The 20,700-nt window shown below is 37.8% G+C and overlaps 2 protein-coding genes across 4 annotated transcripts; one reads left to right on the forward strand and one right to left on the reverse strand.

Annotated features, from left to right (window-relative positions):
* The first annotated feature begins 1,910 nt into the window (after positions 1-1,910).
* LOC132293752 (AT-rich interactive domain-containing protein 5-like) lies at positions 1,911-14,019 on the forward strand. 3 transcript variants are annotated; one of them, XM_059791362.1, is made up of 14 exons: positions 1,911-2,098; positions 2,259-2,334; positions 2,701-3,467; positions 3,564-3,603; positions 5,721-5,773; positions 6,387-6,432; positions 7,262-7,354; positions 9,050-9,172; positions 9,307-9,358; positions 9,442-9,517; positions 10,433-10,499; positions 10,584-10,634; positions 11,257-11,349; positions 13,551-14,019. In XM_059791362.1, the coding sequence occupies exons 3-14, from the start codon at positions 2,701-2,703 to the stop codon at positions 13,653-13,655; spliced, it is 1,566 nt and encodes a 521-aa protein (XP_059647345.1). In that variant the 5' UTR covers positions 1,911-2,098; positions 2,259-2,334; the 3' UTR covers positions 13,656-14,019. The 3 variants fall into 3 exon arrangements, with proteins under 3 accessions (XP_059647345.1, XP_059647344.1, XP_059647346.1); XM_059791361.1 differs by having other exon boundaries at positions 1,911-2,093; XM_059791363.1 differs by having other exon boundaries at positions 1,911-2,088.
* Positions 14,020-15,375: 1,356 nt separating this feature from the next.
* Positions 15,376-19,894, reverse strand: LOC132293753 (cellulose synthase-like protein D4). Its single transcript, XM_059791364.1, has 6 exons — positions 19,434-19,894; positions 18,903-19,280; positions 17,887-18,691; positions 17,393-17,797; positions 16,894-17,228; positions 15,376-16,688 (listed from the first exon to the last, which is right to left on the reverse strand). Exons 1-6 carry the CDS (start codon positions 19,892-19,894, stop codon positions 15,722-15,724), a joined length of 3,351 nt encoding a protein of 1,116 aa, XP_059647347.1. The 3' UTR covers positions 15,376-15,721.
* Between the last annotated feature and the right edge of the window lie 806 nt (positions 19,895-20,700).

Genomic DNA, 20,700 nt, shown 5'->3' on the forward strand with positions numbered 1-20,700 from the left:
GTGGTCTGACTCCTCCGGATAATGACAAGGCTGGGATATTTTCAAGATATTTATAGGGAAAAAGACAAAAGTGGTTGGTAGGCGTACAGCTGTGGATAAGATCAATCATTTGAATAGGACAAAATAGGGTTCGATCGATCGAAGGTGATGTTCGATCGATCGAACTTGGAATTTCAGCAAAGGCCAAGGTTGGATCTATCGAGAAGTACTGTGATCGATCATAGATGTTCGATCGATTGAACCTTAACTTGGATCGATCGAACTTTTCAGCTGCATAACTTGATTCCTTTTTGCTCCTTTCTTTCTCCACTTTGCTCCCTCATTTGGTTTATCTCAGGATTGCTTCAATTAAGCTCTTATTTGGCTGAGTTAGCTCAATTTTGGGATTAGTGCCTGAAAATATAAATAACACGTAATAAGTCTAAAACGGCAAAGTAAGATAGATAAAGGTACTAGAATGCTTAAGCTTAATAGGTTTAAATGCGCACTTTTCAGTGCTCATCACAACGTCTACATGGGTGAAGTGGTTTGAATCGTTATTGAGTCCTCCTGCCGTTAACGGAACGAATAAGCAGGGTGGCTCGACATTACTAGTTCGTTGGTAAGATAAAGGACAATGGACAAAAACTATTATTAATTTGCTAAAGAGGATATAAGAAGGGAATGAAAAAAAGGATGGATGAGTAGGGATGGCAAAACACCCCCGCCCACCCCGTTTAGAGTGGGGTAGTTAAATGGTTTTGGAGTGTAGATGGGGGGTTAGGATTGAAAACCCGCGCGGTGGTGGGGTGAGGATAAGGAAAGGTCACCCCCGTCCTGCCCATTTAAATTAATAAATTACAAATTTTTTCTCTTTAAGTTTATTTTTATATTAAAAAAATGGGTATGCATTAAGTAAACCTCAAGTTATCCTATTCAATTCACTTAATATTACTATGTATTATTCTTATTTGAGAACATTTTATGTATTATTTTGAGATTTCTACAATAAATTTAAATTTCAAGTTGTAATTTGAATGTTGATCTTGTGAGCATGAGAGAGAAGGAATTATAGCTGAAATTTTATTTCATTATTTAAATTCATAATACATGCAATTACAAAACTTTCTTAAACCCGTCTCCTCCCCCACACAGTGCCCCGTCTCGACTCATTTATAAAACGATTTTGGCTAGGGATGGGGGAGCTTTGCTAAACGGGGACGGGTTGGGTTGACAGTCCTCACCCTAAACTGCCTTTGTTTCCATTCTTATTGATGAGCCATCATTCAGCATTGCTTCAAAATTATGCCACCAATTATAAATGGAAGAGAAGCAAGATTGTTATAAATTTTTTAATATAATAGTATCATTTATAACTATTATCTAAATTCAATATTAGCTAGCCTATATCTCTCTTAGCAAACAAAGAGGGTGTAATCTTATTCATTTTTCTTAAATTCAACCAAATACAAGAAGGAAAATAAATTATCCTTTTCTCAGTGATGTCTCATAAATTCCTTCTTTCTCTCAATTTCATCAAATTTTCTTCATTTCTGCCCATGGGAGACAATGTAAGGAGAAAATATATTATGTTAAATTTGGATCAGGAGGATTTTTTAAAATACAGACAAGATCTCAGTTTGGATTTGGACATGAAAAATCTTGGACATACATGGGTAGGTGAACCATAAGGATACTAAAATTATAATTTTATCCTTCCAATATACCAAAATTAATTTAATTTTTAGTAAAAATATTAAATAAGTAAACCAAAAAAAACTACTAGTAAAAACACAAGTTCATGTCTAACCAAAGTTAATGAAATGCCAAAATAGGTTGATAGGAGAACAAGCTATGATGTTAATTTTGATAAAGTCGGGGATATAAGTGGAATTTAGGCTTGAATCAAAACACTACACTTACTTCATTCCCTCGGTCTTCTAATCGGGGAAGAGATGCTCGTGTCAGTTGCGGATGAGCTATAAATAAGCTTCTGTTTACGCCAAAACTCTCTAACACCTCAACAACTGAACAAACCCAAACCCTCCCAAAAAACAAATTCTCTCTCGTTCTTGCTCTGTTCCCAGTCTCACCCTTTTCAGGCAGTCGGTAGGGTAGGGTTTGTTTCTTCTCTTACTCTGTTACTCGTTCTTCGTGTCGGTCCATAATTATTAGGTTTTGTCGATCGGTCTCGTTCCCTTTCACCCTTTTCTTGTCTTTCCTTGTAACTCATCATCATTGTTTCGCTGACTAACATGAATGTGTTGTTTCTTTAACAGAGTTTCGTCACAAGAAGCCCTTCAAAACTCACCCAAAGCGCTTCTTTGTTAAACAGCCGTTGCTGTATCGACTCAGGTACGCTCCTTCGTATTTACGCTCTCTCTCTCCATATGTATGTATATATGCCCTGCATTCTTTTTTACTTACACAGGGAATGCATTAGTTTCGACTTCCAAAAGCGAATTTTTTTTCTTTCTTTTTGGTTACCATTTTCCATCTAAATGAGAGATTGGTCTGTGAAGGAAAAAGTTTTTGATGCAAATCTGACTCTTTTTTTTTTTTTTTTTTTTAATTTTAAATTAATTTTTTTAATTAGTTGCTTTTAACTGGTGCAAATGTTATTATAGAGATGCTTAGGGTTTTTGCCAAAAAAATAATTCCCTTATTTTGGAGGCGAAATTAATATTGTTATTGTTTGGAAAAATCATGACTGATTCTAAGATGGAGGATAGCAAAGAAACAGTCAAAGATGCCCGGTATGCTGTTGACAACAGTGTGACGATGATGATGGACACAGAGGAAGAAAATGAGGAATCAACTCATCCAATGGTGGATGCACAAGATGAGGAACCACCTCAGTTTGAGGGCACAGGAGCAAGATCCATCCACTCTAAGGATGACCCAAACCCAGAAAACAATGACTGCCCCGAATTGACTAAAGAAGGCCACTTGCTTGAGGAACAAGGTGTGGTTGAAACTCCTGTAGTTGTTGATGCTAAAGTCACATCAAATGTGGATCCCCCTATTGCACTTAGTGCTGAGGATGACATGAGAGAGGAATCAAAGCATGTGGTGACTGAGGTGGAGTCGCCTCAGGACAATGAAACAAAGGAGGAGGAAATGAACAATGAGGTGACAGGAGTTGGGCCCTTATCAGACAATGACAAGGAGGAGAGACTGAACAATGGGATGACTACGATGGAGTTGCCTGTGGACACTGAAATAATGGAGGAGGAATCGAACAATGTTGTGACTGGGATGGAGTTGACACCATACAATGGAATAAAGGAGGAATTACCGAAGCAAGATTTAGTTCATGTGAAGAGCTCAAACAATTCATTTTTATTGGCGCCAAATGCCGTTGGTGACGAGTCAGGAACTGAGGAGGACCAAGCAGCATTCATGAAGGAGCTAGAAACTTTCCATAAGGAGAGGTGTTTGGAATTTAAACCGCCTAGGTTCTATGGAGAACCACTAAATTGCCTCAAGTACTTTCGATGACTCTAACTTTGAACTTTGTATATTATTCTTGTCTAGGGACTTCCTGTTTTGTACTGAGATTCCTTCTTATTTGCTTGAATTAGGTTATGGAGAGCTGTCGTGAGACTTGGTGGCTATGAACAGGTTTGCTATCTTTTATAATGTAAAATATGATTTTGAAGATTTTTAGAATGTCATCACATACATTATTTCCTCAAATGTGGTAGAGGGATATCCAAATTATTTCCTCAAATGTTGTAAGAGAGGCATGCAAGTGCATGTGTTTTTTTGATATAAATTTTATTAGGTAAAATAAAACTATCAGTCTAACCACAAAAATAAGAAAATTAAGAAAGAGAGGAGAAAAAAAAATCGCTCTATCATCCTGCAAGTAGCAAGCACCGCTGCTGCTAAAGTCCATGACATGGGCTACATTCAAACAAATGCTCCCTCTATGCAGCCTTCTTTCCCCATGCTGTATTTCGTAATATTGCCACTGCAGAAAAATAGTTGTTCTTCTCTTATTTTCTCTTGTTTGTTTGTACAATTATGCTTTAGTGCAGTCATCGACTGGAAGCAAAATTTGCATGGTCCAAACCATGCCTGCTATCCCACTGTTTAGGAGAGGTTATGGCTCGAATGTATTTTCAGGTCTCTATTTGAGTAGTCGTCACGTTATTTTTGTGCTGTAACCTTGAGTTGGTGCTGCATTAAGTCAATTAATTGACCTCATGGGCGAGGGGCCTCAGCATTATAAATTGGTCATCTAAATTACTGCTAGTTCTCTGATTTTTTTTTTTTTTTTTTTTTTTTTTCTTCTTTGTTTTAATTTTCAGCTGGTATATATATATATACATCATGTTTTGATGTCACACACTGGTCTGAATATAAGCGTGAGTAGTAAATTTTTTATTCAATGTTGGATGTGTGGGATGTGAATTTAACTGAAAGTGAGCTGAATTGAGACCAATTTATTTTAATGATGAGAGAATTTAATTTTATTAGTTGTTCTTAATCACGAAAATTCCATAAGAGTGGCTATTGTGTATAGAACTGCAGATGGGCAATATATAGGACAACTTAAAAAAGAAAAAACAAGAAGAATAAATTGTCCAGTGATTGGTTATACCCTTGAGGGTGCTATGAAGGGTGGACTGGATGCAAACTTAACTTTAGACATTATTACAGCATTATATAGAACAATACTTACAAAAATGTATATAAGAGAACTATCCTATATCTTCATGGGAAACACATTTTTGTCTGGCCGACTGTTTGTTTGTATATGTTCTGTATATGTACTAATATTTATGATGCTATTATTATTTTATTTATATGTTTTTAATAAATATGCCTTTGATGTTAATATTTTTGTTACGTTATTTTCTTATTAATTTGCTGTTTACCCCATCCTTCAAAAATGAAATCCTGATTTCTTGTATGTGTTATTCATTCTGCTGACATTTTTCTGATATTATATTAACTACACATATTAATTGTACATAGTAGCCTGGGCTTGATGAGAATGGGCTTGTTTATGTACCTAACAAACCAAGCTCAACACTTAGTTTAAGGCTTGTTTGTTAAACTACTTGAGCCTGAACAAGGCCAAACTTTGAAGCAAAATGGTTTATCTTGTCTCTTTTGTAATTTTGTCACTATTCTGCTTGTAACATGTAAAGAAATATTAAATTATTATGAGGAGAGAAAAAAAAAACTGATTATACTTGCACAATTCATACAATTGATGTTATTTTTCCGAACACGTGATTGTCTGTTTCTTAATTTCCATCCATTCCATTTTTCAAAATTTGAAATCCAACATTAGGAATTTGACAAATAGGTGAATGGCTGCTGAGCCTGAGCTTGAACATGAAGCTCTAGACTTGATATGATCTCTAGCTGAGCTCAAGTACCTTATATTTCAATCATGTCAAGCCTGAGCGGCTCAATACTCAGGTCGCCTCTGATCAGTTCGTTTGTAGCCTTTTCTATGTTCTTCCAGTCGCCAAATCTAGGGAAACCTTATTTTTGTCCTATGGGATATTAAATGAGTGCTTGATAATCTTTAATAAACTTGTTCTTCGATATATGTTCTTGGGTCCTTGTACTGATTGACTTCCTGCAAGCACTTAGCTGTAGCCTGTAGTTGAAGTGGTGTGTATATATATATATTCAGAACATGATTTATGGTTTTGGAATTAGGTTTTTGATATATGTAGTACTATGAGATTGCTTACTTTTTTTTTGCTCATTTGTAGGTAACTTCATGCAAGTTGTGGCGGCAAGTTGGAGAATCATTTAAACCCCCGAAGTAAGGAGTAGCTTCATGCTTTATGGTTTTTGTTTAATGATTAGTTTGCATGACTTAAGAATTATGGAGCCTGAATTCTTGTGTCACTTCATATGCTGGATGCCATAAGGTTACCTATGCAGTAACTGTTATAATTGCTAAGTTACTGAAACTTTTTTTTTTTTTAAATGGTAAAACAAACACGCACTTACATTTTGCCCACTCCTGGGCTCGAACCCCTCCCCTCGGCTTTGAGGATGGGGAGGTTATACCATTGGGCTAGACCTTTGGTGCTAAGTTACTGAAACATACTAGGAGAACATGTAACAAGAGCTTGCTTGGCCAATCTATAGGAGACAACATTGGATTTTTTTTAATATTTTGTGGTTTACAAGTTAGTGAAGTGCTGTGTATTCCTGTTATGGTACCAAAGAGGCTGTTACTTGTTACACCCTTCTCTTTGAAGCAGGAAAAATAAAATACTGCAATAATGATAGTTCAAAAGAAGTAAAAAAATTATTCAACTTCCAACAGCCTACCCTTCTCACTTGTTTCAAAGTGATGATTTCTTTTTTAATTATTTTTGTTAAAAAAATAAAGTTACTGATTTTTCACAATGTTTAAACTTGTGCAGGACCTGCACTACTGTCTCATGGACATTCCGATGTTTTTATGAAAAGGTTACGCTTAAACTGCTAAATTAATTTATTACTTCGTGCTCTCCTTTGGGTTTAAAATTCTCATATTGAATTTTCTTCTTATATACCTCTATGTTGGTAGGATTTGGTTTTATTCTTCATTGTTGCCCTGTTGTTATTTGATAATAGATTCCGTTACGTAAGATATGCACCACAGGATATGGGGTTATGGCCAAAAACTATAGCTAGCACTATTATATGCATGCATATTGTCTCTTAATACCTTTGTTCAGTTTTTGAAGGTTTATGGATTTCAATATTAACAAGAAAGATAGGAAGTTTTTTAAAAATAAAAGACGTCCTTGATAAGTGTGATTTAATACATTATATTATAAATATAAGAGAGAAAAGGAATGGAAAATTTGAAAAATACTGATTATATGAAATGTTCCAAGTTCATGATTCAAGATTTAATCTTGTTTTAGATTTCGGAGAGTATATCCACTCCACCTCATGGTATGATATTGTCCGCTTTGGGCCTGAGCCCGCACGGTTTTGTTCTTGGGTTTTACCCCAAAAGACCTCATACCATGTGGTGGAGTGGGTCGTTACAAATGGTATCAGACCCAGTTGGAAGTGTGGCCAACGGGGACGTTGGGGGGAGGGGGTTGATTGTGGCGACCTTGTGGGCAGGCTACCACACTGAAATACTATGCTTTTCAATGGGTTAGAAAATGAAAATGGAATCTTTTTGAAAAGATGACGTTTATAAACCTCACTTGCCGAAACTGTTGTCGCTGACGATCTTTTATGGCACTGTAATAGCCCATACGGTGTATGGTGCCTCACTTTCTTATTTTAACATTTGCAGGCACTATTGGAATATGAAAAGCATAAAATGCGTTGTGGTGAGCTCCCTTTCAATGATGTTTCTTTTACGGAGCCCACCAGTGCTGGTAATCAGGTAATTCAGATATGTACTAATGAATCATGTTGCATAAATTCTTTGGTGTATGATGTATCAAGAATAAAAATGTTCCTTTTATTGGGTAGTGTGGATACTGTGCTTTGTTTTCAGTAATTGGACAATTTGGACTTCTGTTCTGTTCTATGATATCTAAATAGACGCAAAGCAGGAAGCAAAATAGTTTACATAATACCAAATGTGTGGCACTTTGGGGATTATAATAGTGTGGCTCTGTATGATGGTCAATTGATTTTGTGGTGAAGCTTTACGGCTTATTATTTGTGGCTTTGTAGTTCACTACTTCAATAGTGAATGGTAGACAATCTTGGGAGATGTGGGGACTTCTTGTTTTCCCTTTTCTTTTTCCGGGTGTTCTAACAAAAGCAATTCACTTTGCCAATTTTACCATTTAAGCGTTTAATAATTATTTTGTAATTCCTTCTTCTTCTTCTTCTTCAATTTTTTTTTTTTTAAATGAAAGCTTTATGTTTTTTTTGTGCGTGTGTTTGTATTGGGGAAATTTTGGGGGTGGGAGTTCCATTTTGTGATGATAAATAAATTAGTTGGAAGTTGGTTGTGGAAATATGCTCCGACTAAGGTATTCTGTAGAGAATGATTGTGAGTATGAATATGGTAGTGACAGGTGATAAACCTGACGTAAGTGAGGCGAAGCTATGGAGAAATTGTTGGATATATCTGTTGAATTTTTCCTTACTTTTTACCATGCATGTGGATGAGGTTCAGCCTTTCGGTTTTGTATCATTCATATACCTATTATAGGTGCATGGTAGAGGATAGATATTCTTTGTTTTTGTATTTGTAGTTGGGAATATTTTATTTTTAGACCCATTTTTGGCATATTATAATTACCGCTTCATTAGGGTTCTTTGGGTTGCCTATATATATGGGCCCATGTATTGGATTGGAGTAATTTTGGGTTGATATTATGATATTGAGATTCCCGTGCTTTCTCTCTCCCTCAGGTTTCTCTCCTCTCCAATCTGTTTGCTCTATTTCATGCCAAAAATGGGTCTAAAAATAAAAATTCCCAACTACAAATACAAAAACAAAGAATATCTATCCTCTGCCATACGCCTATAATAGGTATATGTATGATACAAAACCGAAAGGCTGAACCTCATCCACATGCTCCTCTCTAATCTGTTTGCTCAATTTCATCCCCCTTTTCTCTATCTCGTCTCTACTGTTGCCGCTGCATCACTTTGTTTGTAGGAAAATAAATTGTCCATGATTGGTGTTTTGTGTTGATGCTACCAGTTTGGCAACTGTCCTTTGTATGGTTGTCCATTTCTCTTCCTATACACTTCCTCCGTCCCAAATTAAACATCCCTTTTTGGGAATCTAACTTTTTAAGAGGGTGGGTTTTAATATTTTTTTATTGCATTGGTAGTGAATGAATTACCAAATATGTCCATAGTGGGTCCCTTTTCGTCTATGCAACATATTGGTGATAGTCATGATTGTAGAGTTGTAAAGGAAACAATCCGAGTGGTTCTATATGTAATTAAATACTAAAAGTTCTCTACTCTCCCTATACTTCCTTTTTGTGGTTTAACTGATATCAAGACTAACATATTATAGTACAATATACAGAGATAAATCCAGTTTATCAATAAAAGTATACAGTGATAAATCCATATGCAACCATCCTTACAAACTTATTTAATGCAGGTGGGCCACAATCAAGCTTCAGGATCAGGTAGAGCAAGAAGGGATGCTGCAGCTCGTGCAATGCAGGGTTGGCATTCTCAGCGTCTTCTTGGTAATGGTGAGGTTGGGGACCCAATTATCAAGGTTTGTTGAGAAGTCCTTAGTTTTGATTTTATTTATTTATTTTGGTTTCTTCATTTTTCTATATTTTCTTTGCCACCCCATGCTAGTACTGTTTACTTTTTTCATCCAATAAAATAATATTTTTGTTTCTGTAGGATAAGAATTCAACATCTACACCAAAGCGTGAAAAACAACTTAAAAGCATTGGTATGGCTTTTTGTAGGAGCCAACAACTTCAGCTCGCTTTAAGGGCTCTCCTTTCTGAAACTTTTTTCTTATTGATGATCCAGGTTTGCTAAAGCGCAAAAAGTCATCTCCTGTTGAGCGTGCTGTCAAAGTTGCACGCTTGAAAGCATCAAAGCCACAGTTAATATACCTTGTTACTTCCTGGTTTCCTATGTTCCTTGGTTCTGTTGATTTGGCAAATCAGATCCCAGTGACCTAATACTATATATGTAGCAGATTTCCTCTTGGTTTTTCATTTTATTACATTTACATATAATCCTCTATTTTGTTATGAAGGTTTATTGGTTTACTTTCTGATAACTTTTTTGCCCAATAACTGATAGGCTGTTCCTTGGTCACTCTTTTCCTTATTTTATTTATTTATTTATTTTTTAAACTACAATGTTTGATAATGTATATATTATCCTTTCTAATGCGAATACTACCTCTCGAGTTTTATGAAATTTTTTTCTCAGAATACGACCAACTTGAAAAATTCCTTTTGATATAATAGTGTGTGTTATTATTGTTTGTATTGCTTATGCCCCTTATGGATGAATTTCCTTGTAAGGCCCTTTGGTGATAGAAATGTTCATATCGCTTCCCATTATAAGTCGAACCACAACTTAATTGGAAAAGGAAAATGAAAATGGAAAAAAGAAAATCTGTCTTTACTTTGTAAAATTGAAGACATTCCCAACTCATTAATTGGTTATCCTTACAATGGATGAAAGAAATTTTAAGTTTCCTTGTCCACAGTGTTGTTAAAGGTGCGCCTAGGCTCAAGGCTCATACAGACGCAACACTTGCACCTGTTGTGTGCCGAGGTGCACCTTTGACAACATTTGTGCCTTTAATATGGAGTATGAATATGCTTTAATCGTAATTTAATTTTTCAATTGTGCTCTTCGCTTCACTCAGGCGTGCGCCTCACCTTGCGCCTACGCTGCAAAGGACCTCTAGCACTTTAGTGTGCTTTGGGCCTTTGATAACACTGCTTGTCCATGAAGCTGCTACATTTTTTTCCTTTTTATTTATTTACTTATTTTTTGGCAGATTGGACACAATGGTTGTTGATATCGGGCCTCCTGCAGATTGGGTAAAGATTAATGTGCAAAAAACTGTAAGTCTCTCTTGCATTACTCATACAACATCATAGTATATTCACCATGAAGATTTAACTAGTTTTACAAAATTGACTATACAGAAAGACTGCTTTGAGGTGTATGCTTTAGTTCCAGGTCTTTTGCGTGAGGAGGTAAGTAGAAAATTTCTGAAGTCCTCTTTTCTCTATTATTAACTTTTTACAGCCTTCGAAAGTCTGAATTGAGATTTGAGAGGTGAACATTAAGTCTGCATGTGAAGTGTATCTTTAAAGTCTGTTCTAAGTCTGTAGATAGTTTTCAGCCCATATATGGCAGCCATCTGGAATGTGTAATAAACCAACAAAGAAGATAACTTGAATCATATATCCGGTGTTAGGAATATACATAATCACCAAACTACTTGGGTTTTGAACCCAAACATAGCCCAAATTCAGAGAATGATTGCAATCATCTAATCTGGTTGTCTTTTACATTCAAAACGTTCAATGTGAGAAATGCTGTCTGCAACATTTGGTTGTTGTCTACATGAGCTTAAATTATGTACCCCTAAAATTATGCTGGATTTTTTGTTCTACATTAGACTGAATTACCATACAAGTCAATATAAAAAAGCTTTCTGACTGCTGCTTACAATTTCAAACTTTGAAAATCATAAGTTGCGAAGCAGGTAGCTGATCCACTATAATCTTTTGTGATTATTATCTTGTTGTGGCTACTATACACAGCTTTCATTCTTTGCTACTGTATAAAGATCTTGTTGTTTGGTGAAATCAGGTGCGTGTACAATCTGATCCAGCTGGGCGCTTGGTAATATCTGGTCAACCAGAGCAGCTGGATAATCCTTGGGGTGTCACTCCATTCAAAAAGGTTTTGTTTTGTTTTGTTTTTTCTTTCCTGAAACTATATTAAGGAGCACTGATATAATTAAAGCTCATACTGCTGCATGCATGGTTGGTTGATGCAAACTATGATTTCATCAAAGACTTTTTAGACATATTCCATGCCCTTTCACAATTATACCCCTTTGTTGTGCTTGTTTGAGATTAGTACATTTTATATAGTGTAATGATCTCACCAAGTTGAATTTTGTAAAATCTGGTTTCTGGTTTCCATGGGAAATCATAGATAGCTACAAGGAAAAAAATAAAAATAAAATAAAGGCAAAAATATTGGTGGTTTTATTTGGTTACTGAGTTCCCACCAGGTGACATCACCCTGAAATTTAAAGAAGACTGGATTAGTTCTTTGAAAAACCATTTATTTCAATTTGACAGCTTTAGCATCGGTTATATAAATATGACAAATTGAAATAAAAAGAGAGAATCTAGGAGAAGAGCCCATAAGACCACAAGCATTATTCTGAAAAAAATGATATCTTCCCTTGTGAAGGCCATATGCCATCGACAGGATATATAATTACAAGAAACATCTGCTAATAACTGCCGCTGAATAACCGATAACTGACTTATCTAATCCTAAGTTTATCCTAATAAAATACTAAAAATATATCTAATAACACACCTTACTTCATGTTAGTAAATTAAAGACTCCTATTACAATTGGTTCCGTATTATCCCATCCCCATTTACATGAATTGGAGTACATGTAGTGGATGTGATGTTTGTCTAGGTACCTTCCTGACGAGCCTGAACACCCCCGACTCTTACAAAACATAGTCTGGGCTTGAAACTGTGTTCAAAAGAGCACGCAATCATGTACTGCACATTTAAATACATCATATGTTAATATAATATTATTATTTCAGGATATACTTGATTATTATTTAAATTAAAAGAGGTATGAAAAAATAGGGTTTCATTTATTTCTGTACGTGAAAAGTAGGAAGCCCTTTTCTTTCTGGTCTTTTCTTCTTCCATCATTACATGTAGAGGATCCACGTGTCTGATTTGGATTCATGTGTTGGACACATCCCATGGCCATATTCGTGTAGTGTCGTGTTGACACGGTACCTTGGTGCAAATGGGAGAGTCCATCTAGCACAGGCTCTATGACATTATTATTTATGGATATACTCAATGATGATATTAATTTAAAAGGACACAAAAAGGTTTTCATCTGTCTTTGTGAAAAGTAGGAAAGCCTTCTTTTTTCTATTTTTAATCAAAATTTGGCCCTTTCTTCTTCTTCCATTATTACATGTGGTGGATTGTTATATCTGATTTGGATTCATGTGTTGGACATCCCATACCCATATCCGTGTAGTGTCATGTCGACTTGGTACGTTGGAGCAAACGGGAGAGTCCATGTAACACAAGGCTTCAAATTACTGCTGTCGGGGAAAGGATTTTTACCAAAATAGCGTGTTGATTAAGCGAATCACATCCACCTTTAATTGTTTTTTTTTCTTCTAGCAAAAATTCAACTTTGGTGAGATTTTTCTTTTATTATCAAAATTTGCTTCCTTCACGTTGTGCTGATTTGTGTTATGGCTTCATTAAACCAATGATTTGTTTCCACTGCCTTCAAAACAAGTCCCTTTATGTTTTGCAAATTCTTATGCATCAACTATAAGATGTCAAGTGGTGAAGCCATCGGCCAGCAGCGACTGCTCTTGTACCCATTATTATTACACATTTTCCCTAAAATATAGCCAAATGAACTAGAGTCAGAATAAGGGAGAAGAGTCCACTTCAGCAATTTTTACTTACCTTTATCCCAAAAATATGAAAAAGGAGTTTGAGAAGTGAGAATAAGGTTGAAGCGGTTGGCAGGAGCCAGGAACCTCCTATGAACACAAGCGCTAATCTGAAAAACTGATATATTCTCTTGTGAAGGCTGTGCGACATCCATTGGATATGTAATTACAAAAAGAACTGCTAATAACCACCACAAAAGGTTGATAACTGACTTATCTAGTCCTAATATCATCCTAATTAATTACAAAATATATTTTTAATAATATAACCTTTTATTATTCTAATAGTTGAAATCCTACTAATAAAAAAAAAAAAAAAAAATGTAGTTGAATTCCTACTAAAATAGACACATTATGTAGGCTTGAGGATGTTCATCCGGTTTATGATACTGGAAGTTGGTTTGTTTTGCAGGTTGTCAGTCTACCTTCTAGGATTGATCCTCATCAGACGTCTGCTGTTGTCACTCTGCACGGCCAGCTGTTTGTTCGTGTACCATTCGAGCAGTCTGATCTGTAGAATGTGTAGATGATCGTATATTACTCCATGTGCAGATATTTCTCCCTTTTGTTCATTCAAGAGAATTAGAGAATCTTTTTGGAAGAAAGGCAGGCGCCAAATTCAGATGTTGATGCAAGTTTTACTCCCGCAGTCCATGCTTACATGTGAAACTTATCGATGTGTTGCTAACTTATCCAGTTGGGTATGTCTTTAGTTGCCTTTTAGTTTTTGTACCTGTGTCTAGCTTTTGTTATAAATTATTATGGCTGGATCATCCAACACAAAGGTAGCCTGTCTTGGAACCTTATGTTTTATCTTTTAGAAGGTTGGAAATTTTTTTTATATATGGGTATTCAGGGCATTCAGGCCATTTAATTTCTTAGTCCGACTGTTTTACATCTCTACAATCATTTTCATCAAGGACTCCAATACTGCAATGACATCTTGAGGATGGTTTTATGTCTTGAAATGATGTGATAAAGATTTTTCCAACAATGATGCAAGATAAAATTGATCAATTTTGTTTTTCTGACATACAGAAATTTCCCCTACTAATGCACGGTGGCTTTTCATATCTTTTTATCCTCAAGATAATGAGGCTATTTTGTCCTTCTGGCTAACAGTAGTATTAAGTGTTTCGGTGATCCTCTGTGTATGTAAATGAATTGTCGAGGCAGGCATTCTCTAATTCACTTTAATTTCATGGATAATAAACCTAATATTATTGCATCTTGGATTCACCTAGGAGCTCTTCTAATATGTTTGAATTTTAGTTTTTGGTTGCACGTGTCTGTGTGATGCCAACTAGGTTGTACTTAGCTAAGCTTCTACCCCTTGATATTCTCTGCTTTTGATGTTCATTGATGCTTCTATGCTCGTCATTCTTGCCGCAGTTTTAAGACATTGCAAACCATACATCAATTTGAAGCTTTTCCTGCTAGTCTGTTAATTTTACTGCAGTTTTTGTTATACTGAAATGGAATAAGGTTACTAGTGAAGTAGTTTGTCGCCAAATGCTGTACCATGATCCCCTTATTTCCAAGGGAAAACGTGGGAATTATTATTATTATTTCCCCGATATATGAGTTTCTTGCCGTTTGTTTAGTCATGGATCCTGAAATTCTGGAATAAACTCTTCCAGGTTGAGGACCAGTCTGGAAAACAGCCATTGTTTTTATTCTTTTTCTTCTTCCAGATGAGGGCAATGGACAGGACCTGAGTTTATACATTGAAGGATTGTTACCTATTTGATTGGCATGGATATGCCAGCTCACTTTTGTAATTTGCAGATTCTGATGTGTTTCTAATGTCTCTTTGAAACACCAGAAAATGGACAAAATTCATTTTCCTTGGGACATCATTTACACTTCTTTCTTAGGCCTAGAAAAAAAGGGTCTCCGGGAAAATTCAATATTTTTATTTTTATTTTTATTTTTATCTACTTTTTATCCCCTGTATTCAACTTTCCCTCTTCCTCTGGCTCTCCTCCGTTCTTATTCCTTAATTTGGTTGAAAGCAAAAACTTGAGGGAGAGAAATGGTGTTGGGAGTTTTCCGCCAATCAAGATGTTTCTTTTGCTCAGGAGAACTGAAACAAGTATATATATATATATATATATATCTATATATATATATATATATATTTACTGGAAAATATGCAAGATACTACAGAATTACTAGGTAGACAGGAAAAAGGTAAATAAAAATTTAGACAAAAATAATTTTCATTGAAAGAGAGAAAGAGTATGGCAAAAATGAGCAGTAAACTGTGTAAAGGAATGTCCTATTGTTGCTTACATATTCAATGAATAATGTTAGATTTACAAAATATAATATCAATTTCTCTGTATCTTTAGTAGGAGAAACTTGCCACCATATCAGGTTCCTTTTTAGTCTTCGATAGAAATTTGCAGGGATTCTCAACTAGCCCTCTTTTCTTCCCCCAAAATATTCTGCATTTCCATCAACCATACATTCCAATATATATAGCCATCGAATCAACAAGTTTCTCTTCATAACAAGATTGAAAAACAAAAACAAAAACAAGAAAGAAAGAAAGAAAACCAACCATTTCTTTTCTACACTTCACGGGAACTGGAAAGATGACCCCCCTGCAACATTTTCTGAGTTTCCTCTTGGTGGGTTAATGGCTACCCAGAGCAGTGAAAGTGTGATCGCTATGAGACCCGACCAGACGAACACGATTGTGGGTGTCTTTCCCCTCCTCCCCATCAGACCCTTGGCGAAAGGATACAAATGAACAAGCACCCAGAAGCTGAAGAATGTCCCACCGATGAACTTACTCCACTGTGGCACGGTGCTGTAGACTGTCCTTGAGAATGCAACTGCAACTGCAATTATATTGATCATGGCGATAACAATTGGTGGAATCATCAAGGAAGTCCATTTCACGAGGTACAAGTCCGCGTATATATCCTCCTCATCCTCTGCACTAGACTTGGTAGTGAGTGTGAAAGAGATCTCAATACCTGCAATCACCTTCAGTAGACCTTGCACCACTGCAGCCAAGTGAGCACTAGTTCCCGAAATGAGCCAAAACTGTTCATTCCTCCACCAGTCTTCCAATGCCACCCCAGACCATTTCACTTCCAAGATGGCTAGGGAGATGAGGCAAATGGTGATGGTGAGTAGGTAGGCTAGGAACTTGACATCTAGATTTTGCACGATGAATTGACCGGAGAAGAGGGAGAGCGCGGGGAGGAAGCAGTAGACTATAAGGAACATGGAGGTGAAAGGGTAGACACCAACATTGATATAAGCCATGCGCTGGAGTATTTTGAGGCGTCTGCTGGCGAGGAGAGCGTTGTTTCTGGAGAAGAAAATCTCGACCGAACCTGTAGCCCACCGGAGCACCTGATGAAGCCGATCAGTGAGATTAATTGGAGCTGACCCGTGGAAGGCGTCACGCTTGGTGATGCAGTAGACTGAGCGCCACCCTCGGTTGTGCATCCGGTAGCCTGTGACCACATCTTCTGTCACTGAGCCATAAATCCAACCCACACGGTCACCCCACTCAGTTTTGTCCTCGTACCTGTGTTGGTAAGGCCAATTTGATCATTTTGCCTGATAAAGAATCATATATAGATGTATTGTATTCTCTTATTGTTTGGTCATCATGGGACTTGTGAATTAGAGCCAAGTACTTGGAAAGAAGACTTGTAATTGGAAAAAAAAAAAAAAAAAAAGGCTTGGTTGTCGTTGTTTGGACATTTTGAATTTAGGAGAGGAAGATTTACCAACAAGAGATGACGGAGACGGCTTCAGCTACGGTGGCAGCATCAAGGGGATCACGGGGGACCCTGAGAGCGCCGGGAGGTCGTCCAAACTTGACTGCAGAATGATCAGCGAGTGGGCGGCCTTGGAATTCAGCTACTGGTATGGACGCAGACAGCACTGTAGAATTCCCAAACCGCTTGGGCAAGAGATTGACGTCAAGATCAGGATCGAAATCCGTGGCTGACAAGCTCTGTCCCTCAGCATTCTTCTGGGACAACTTATCAGGCTGCGGTGGATCAAAACCATACAGCGCAAACCGCCTGAACATGCAGCCTGTTCCCACATAAACCGGTCCCTGCAAGAGCATTCACAATTCACATCATGCTGTGATCAGGTGAAATGAACTGAATTTCACTATTGAAGGAACAATTTGAGTGTTTGATAGTTAGTTATACAATCTTTGTTGCGTCCCATGAGATAAAATGAAGGGAAGGGAAGGGAAGGATGAAGTATTGTTACCTGAACGCCATCAAGTGCACGCATATTGCCATCAAAGAAGACGGTGTTGTGATTGGCATATCGATCAGAGGGATCAATGCCTTCAAATCTCTGAGGGAATTGGATGTAGCAGATGTCTTCTCCACCTCGGTCCATCATGAAGCACATCCCTTCACGGACAGCCTTGCAGTTGTAGATGTAGTGGTCACAATCCAGGTTGAGTATAAATGGGCCATTGGACAATACAGCTGATGCTCGGACGAGGGCATTCATGGCACCGGCTTTCTTGTTATGATCATAACCGGGCCTTTTCTCTCTCGAGACATACACGAACACGGGGAGGCGTATATCCACGTCTGAGAAGTCTATGATCTTGTCATCTGCTTCTCCCATTAGAGGGTCAGGACTTGGCGGCTTCAGCATCACCTGTGTGCACATTTGAAGACTATTTGATCACTGTATTATATGCAAGAGATGGCAAGAAAAACAATACTTAAAGGTATTATGTTGTGTACCTGAAGAATGCCAGCATGATCACCTTTGGCATGTTCACCGGAAGGACTAGCCCAAGTTCCAGGCCAGTGGGTGCCATCAGCCATCCAAGTGGCCTTTGTGACTTTGATAGGCTCCAGAGCGTCAGCTCCACTCTCTCTCATGTGCTTAATGGTTTTCATCTCTTCCCTAGCATTGAAGGCGTCCGATCTCCTTCTTATCGAATCAGGGAGGCCATTGATCCTCACCTTGAACTCGTCATACTCCCTCTTCACCCTTCTCCTATCCTTGACAAAATCAGACCTCAATTTATTCTTGGTTGGGTCGCCCTTGAGGGCGAAATAGGCTTCAGGATTCCTGGGCTCAATGTCATGTTTCCGACAGAAGGGGACCCACAAGTCAGCGAAGCTGCAAGCCTCAGCCATTGCCTCGAAGGTGAGGAGAGCACCTCCATCATCTGATATGTAACAAGCTAGCTTCTCCACCGGGTAATCGACTGCCAGGATAGACAGGATGGTGTTTGCGGTGACTAGGGGTGGCTCCTTTTCAGGATCAGCAGTGGACACAAACATGTCACAACCGGGGAGATCAGAGCGCCCTGTGGGATTGGATGGCGAGGGAAGATCAAATTTGTCTCGGAGAGCCTCAAGGTCGGTTGAACGGTTGACAGGGCAGAGCTTGGGAATTTGATCTAGGATCCAGGAAAAGGCAAACCATAGCTCACAAACAACTGACATAAACCACAGCCATATAGCATCATTATTCGGATGTTTTATTCTCCAATGCAAGAAAAATACCAACACTACCAACCGAACCACGATCAACAACCTGGGTGATCATTAAATGCACTAAATAAAAATCATTCTATAACCTCATCAGTTAAAGGTGAAACTTGAGTTAAACTCAAAAAGTGCAGCAGATACAGTACAATCTCAATCTGGACTTTTTGAGGTAAAGTAATACTGTAGATCAGATGGCTCAGTAAGTTTAATGTATTTGATTGCTTGAAACACAACATATTTATTGGTCAGAAACGAACCTGTAAGGGCTAATGATGCCTGATGGTACTGGCGTTTTTCGACTTAGGGGCTTCCAAGGTTTATCATTTAAATCCATCATAGCTCCTCCCCCATCCTCGCCATCGTCTCCATACTCGTCTTGAGGCCAATAAGCATTCCCATAGCCGTAAGTACCCTGTGTCTCAAACAGCCACTTGTTGTGATCAAATTCTCCGGTTTGGTTCCTCTTTATCATACCGCGTTCTCCTTTGGAACGATCAGGGGCTGGCAATGACAATGCTCCACCATAATCTGTTGCATCTTCCTCGTAGTCGCCCACCTTGTAAGACTCTTTGCACCCTGGACACAAACCAGTATCTTTCTGGGCATCCATAAAACAATCCCTACAAATTTTGAACCTGCAAGCACATTCAAATTTTAGTTTCTTTTATCAAAACAGCCCTTAATTATTAGACAATCCATCTAAGCGGCATATCAAATCAATTATCGTAGAAAATCTAATACTAGCAATGTAGCATGTGTACATGCAACAAAATTGCGAAATCACTTACCTGCAATCACAAGGGGTTATATCTTTTCCTCTCTCATCCTTCATGACCTTGCCATCACAAGCAGGCATGGAGCATGCGGAGCCCTTGGATCCGGCCATTTGAGGATGAGTCACCTCGGACTCAATGACCTTGTCCATGAGATGAGCACGTGTGACGCTGTTAAACCCCCCGGTAAAGAGGGAATTAGACACATATTGCTCTTCAGCCTTGGTAGCCACGGAGGTGTCCATTGGCTGGTTGTCCGGGGTGGGAGGAATGTGGACCGTGTAGTTCATATAATCTCCGGATATCTCCCCTGACATGTCTAGGTCTTCCCTCGAAAGACTAACATATCGACCACTTGATGTTCTCCTGGCGAATTTCACAGTTTGGCCACTTGAGTTGCGGTTGTTCTGAGAGTTAGAGCCACCCCCAGGGCTACGTATCGCCTTCTTGGATGGTTGGCTTGACAATGACGCCATTTTATGTGTTATTCTTTTGATCTCTCAAACGAAACTCTCTCTCTTTATCAATGGTTCTTTCCTTTCCCATCAATCATTTTGCAACAAGAACACAAGAATGTAGTAGTGCTTTGGAGCAATTATATATTTTTGTTGGGTTTTTGAATCCAAAAAATATGTAAGCTTATTAAAAAAACTTACATAAACAGATGGGCAAAAGGTAAAAAACCAAATTTACCTAGTACACACACTTGCTAGTTTTATTATGGTGATTATTATTAAGAGTTGTTATTGAAGATGTGACTAGAAATAGAAGAGGTTAGTTTGAAGAACAACTCAGCCTGTGTTGATGGGCTTGTGATCATCGTCAATGTATGTTGAAGAGAGGGAAAGGTATGTCTAAACTGAGTGGTACATTGGAATTAGACCGTTGGAGGAATGCAGAGGAAGAACTTGTGATCAGCCATCAAGCTTCCTCCGCATACTTTGGAAAAATGAATGTACGTAAGGATTTGATTGGAGGGAGAGAGAGAGAGACAGAGAGAGACAGAGAAGAGAGAGAGATGGTTTTCATTTCATGGCGAGAGACCAAGTCATACATTGCCATTTTTGGCACCTGTCTACGGGTTTCAAGGAGTGTGGTAATGGATGGACGGGGACACAAGTGATTGAAGAATCTGTCTATAGTTTATGACATTCCACTGATGGCTGTTAAAAATTCATTCCTGCAGTCAAAGGATCTTATGGCTATATATATATATATATATATATATGAATATATATCATAAAATCACCTTTCTTTAATTTTTTGGGGAAGTTACAGCAAA

Source organism: Cornus florida, unplaced genomic scaffold, assembly GCF_030987335.1.
Source record: "Cornus florida cultivar Cherokee Brave unplaced genomic scaffold, ASM3098733v1 CherokeeBrave_3.0.0_Hap2_Chr02, whole genome shotgun sequence".
In the NCBI taxonomy this organism is placed as follows: domain Eukaryota; kingdom Viridiplantae; phylum Streptophyta; class Magnoliopsida; order Cornales; family Cornaceae; genus Cornus; species Cornus florida.

Bases quoted from the DNA above. Each gene is read 5' to 3' on its own strand.
- LOC132293752 (XM_059791362.1), top strand. From the start codon at position 2,701: ATGGAGGATAGCAAAGAAACAGTCAAAGATGCCCGGTATGCTGTTGAC. The intron at 7,355-9,049 runs GTAATTCAGATA...TATTTAATGCAG, and splicing joins CCACCAGTGCTGGTAATCAG to GTGGGCCACAATCAAGCTTC. The intron at 10,500-10,583 runs GTAAGTCTCTCT...TTGACTATACAG, and splicing joins AGATTAATGTGCAAAAAACT to AAAGACTGCTTTGAGGTGTA.
- LOC132293753 (XM_059791364.1), bottom strand. From the start codon at position 19,894: ATGGCGTCATTGTCAAGCCAACCATCCAAGAAGGCGATACGTAGCCCT. The intron at 19,281-19,433 runs GTAAGTGATTTC...ATGTGCTTGCAG, and splicing joins ATAACCCCTTGTGATTGCAG to GTTCAAAATTTGTAGGGATT. The intron at 17,798-17,886 runs GTACACAACATA...ATGTGCACACAG, and splicing joins ATCATGCTGGCATTCTTCAG to GTGATGCTGAAGCCGCCAAG.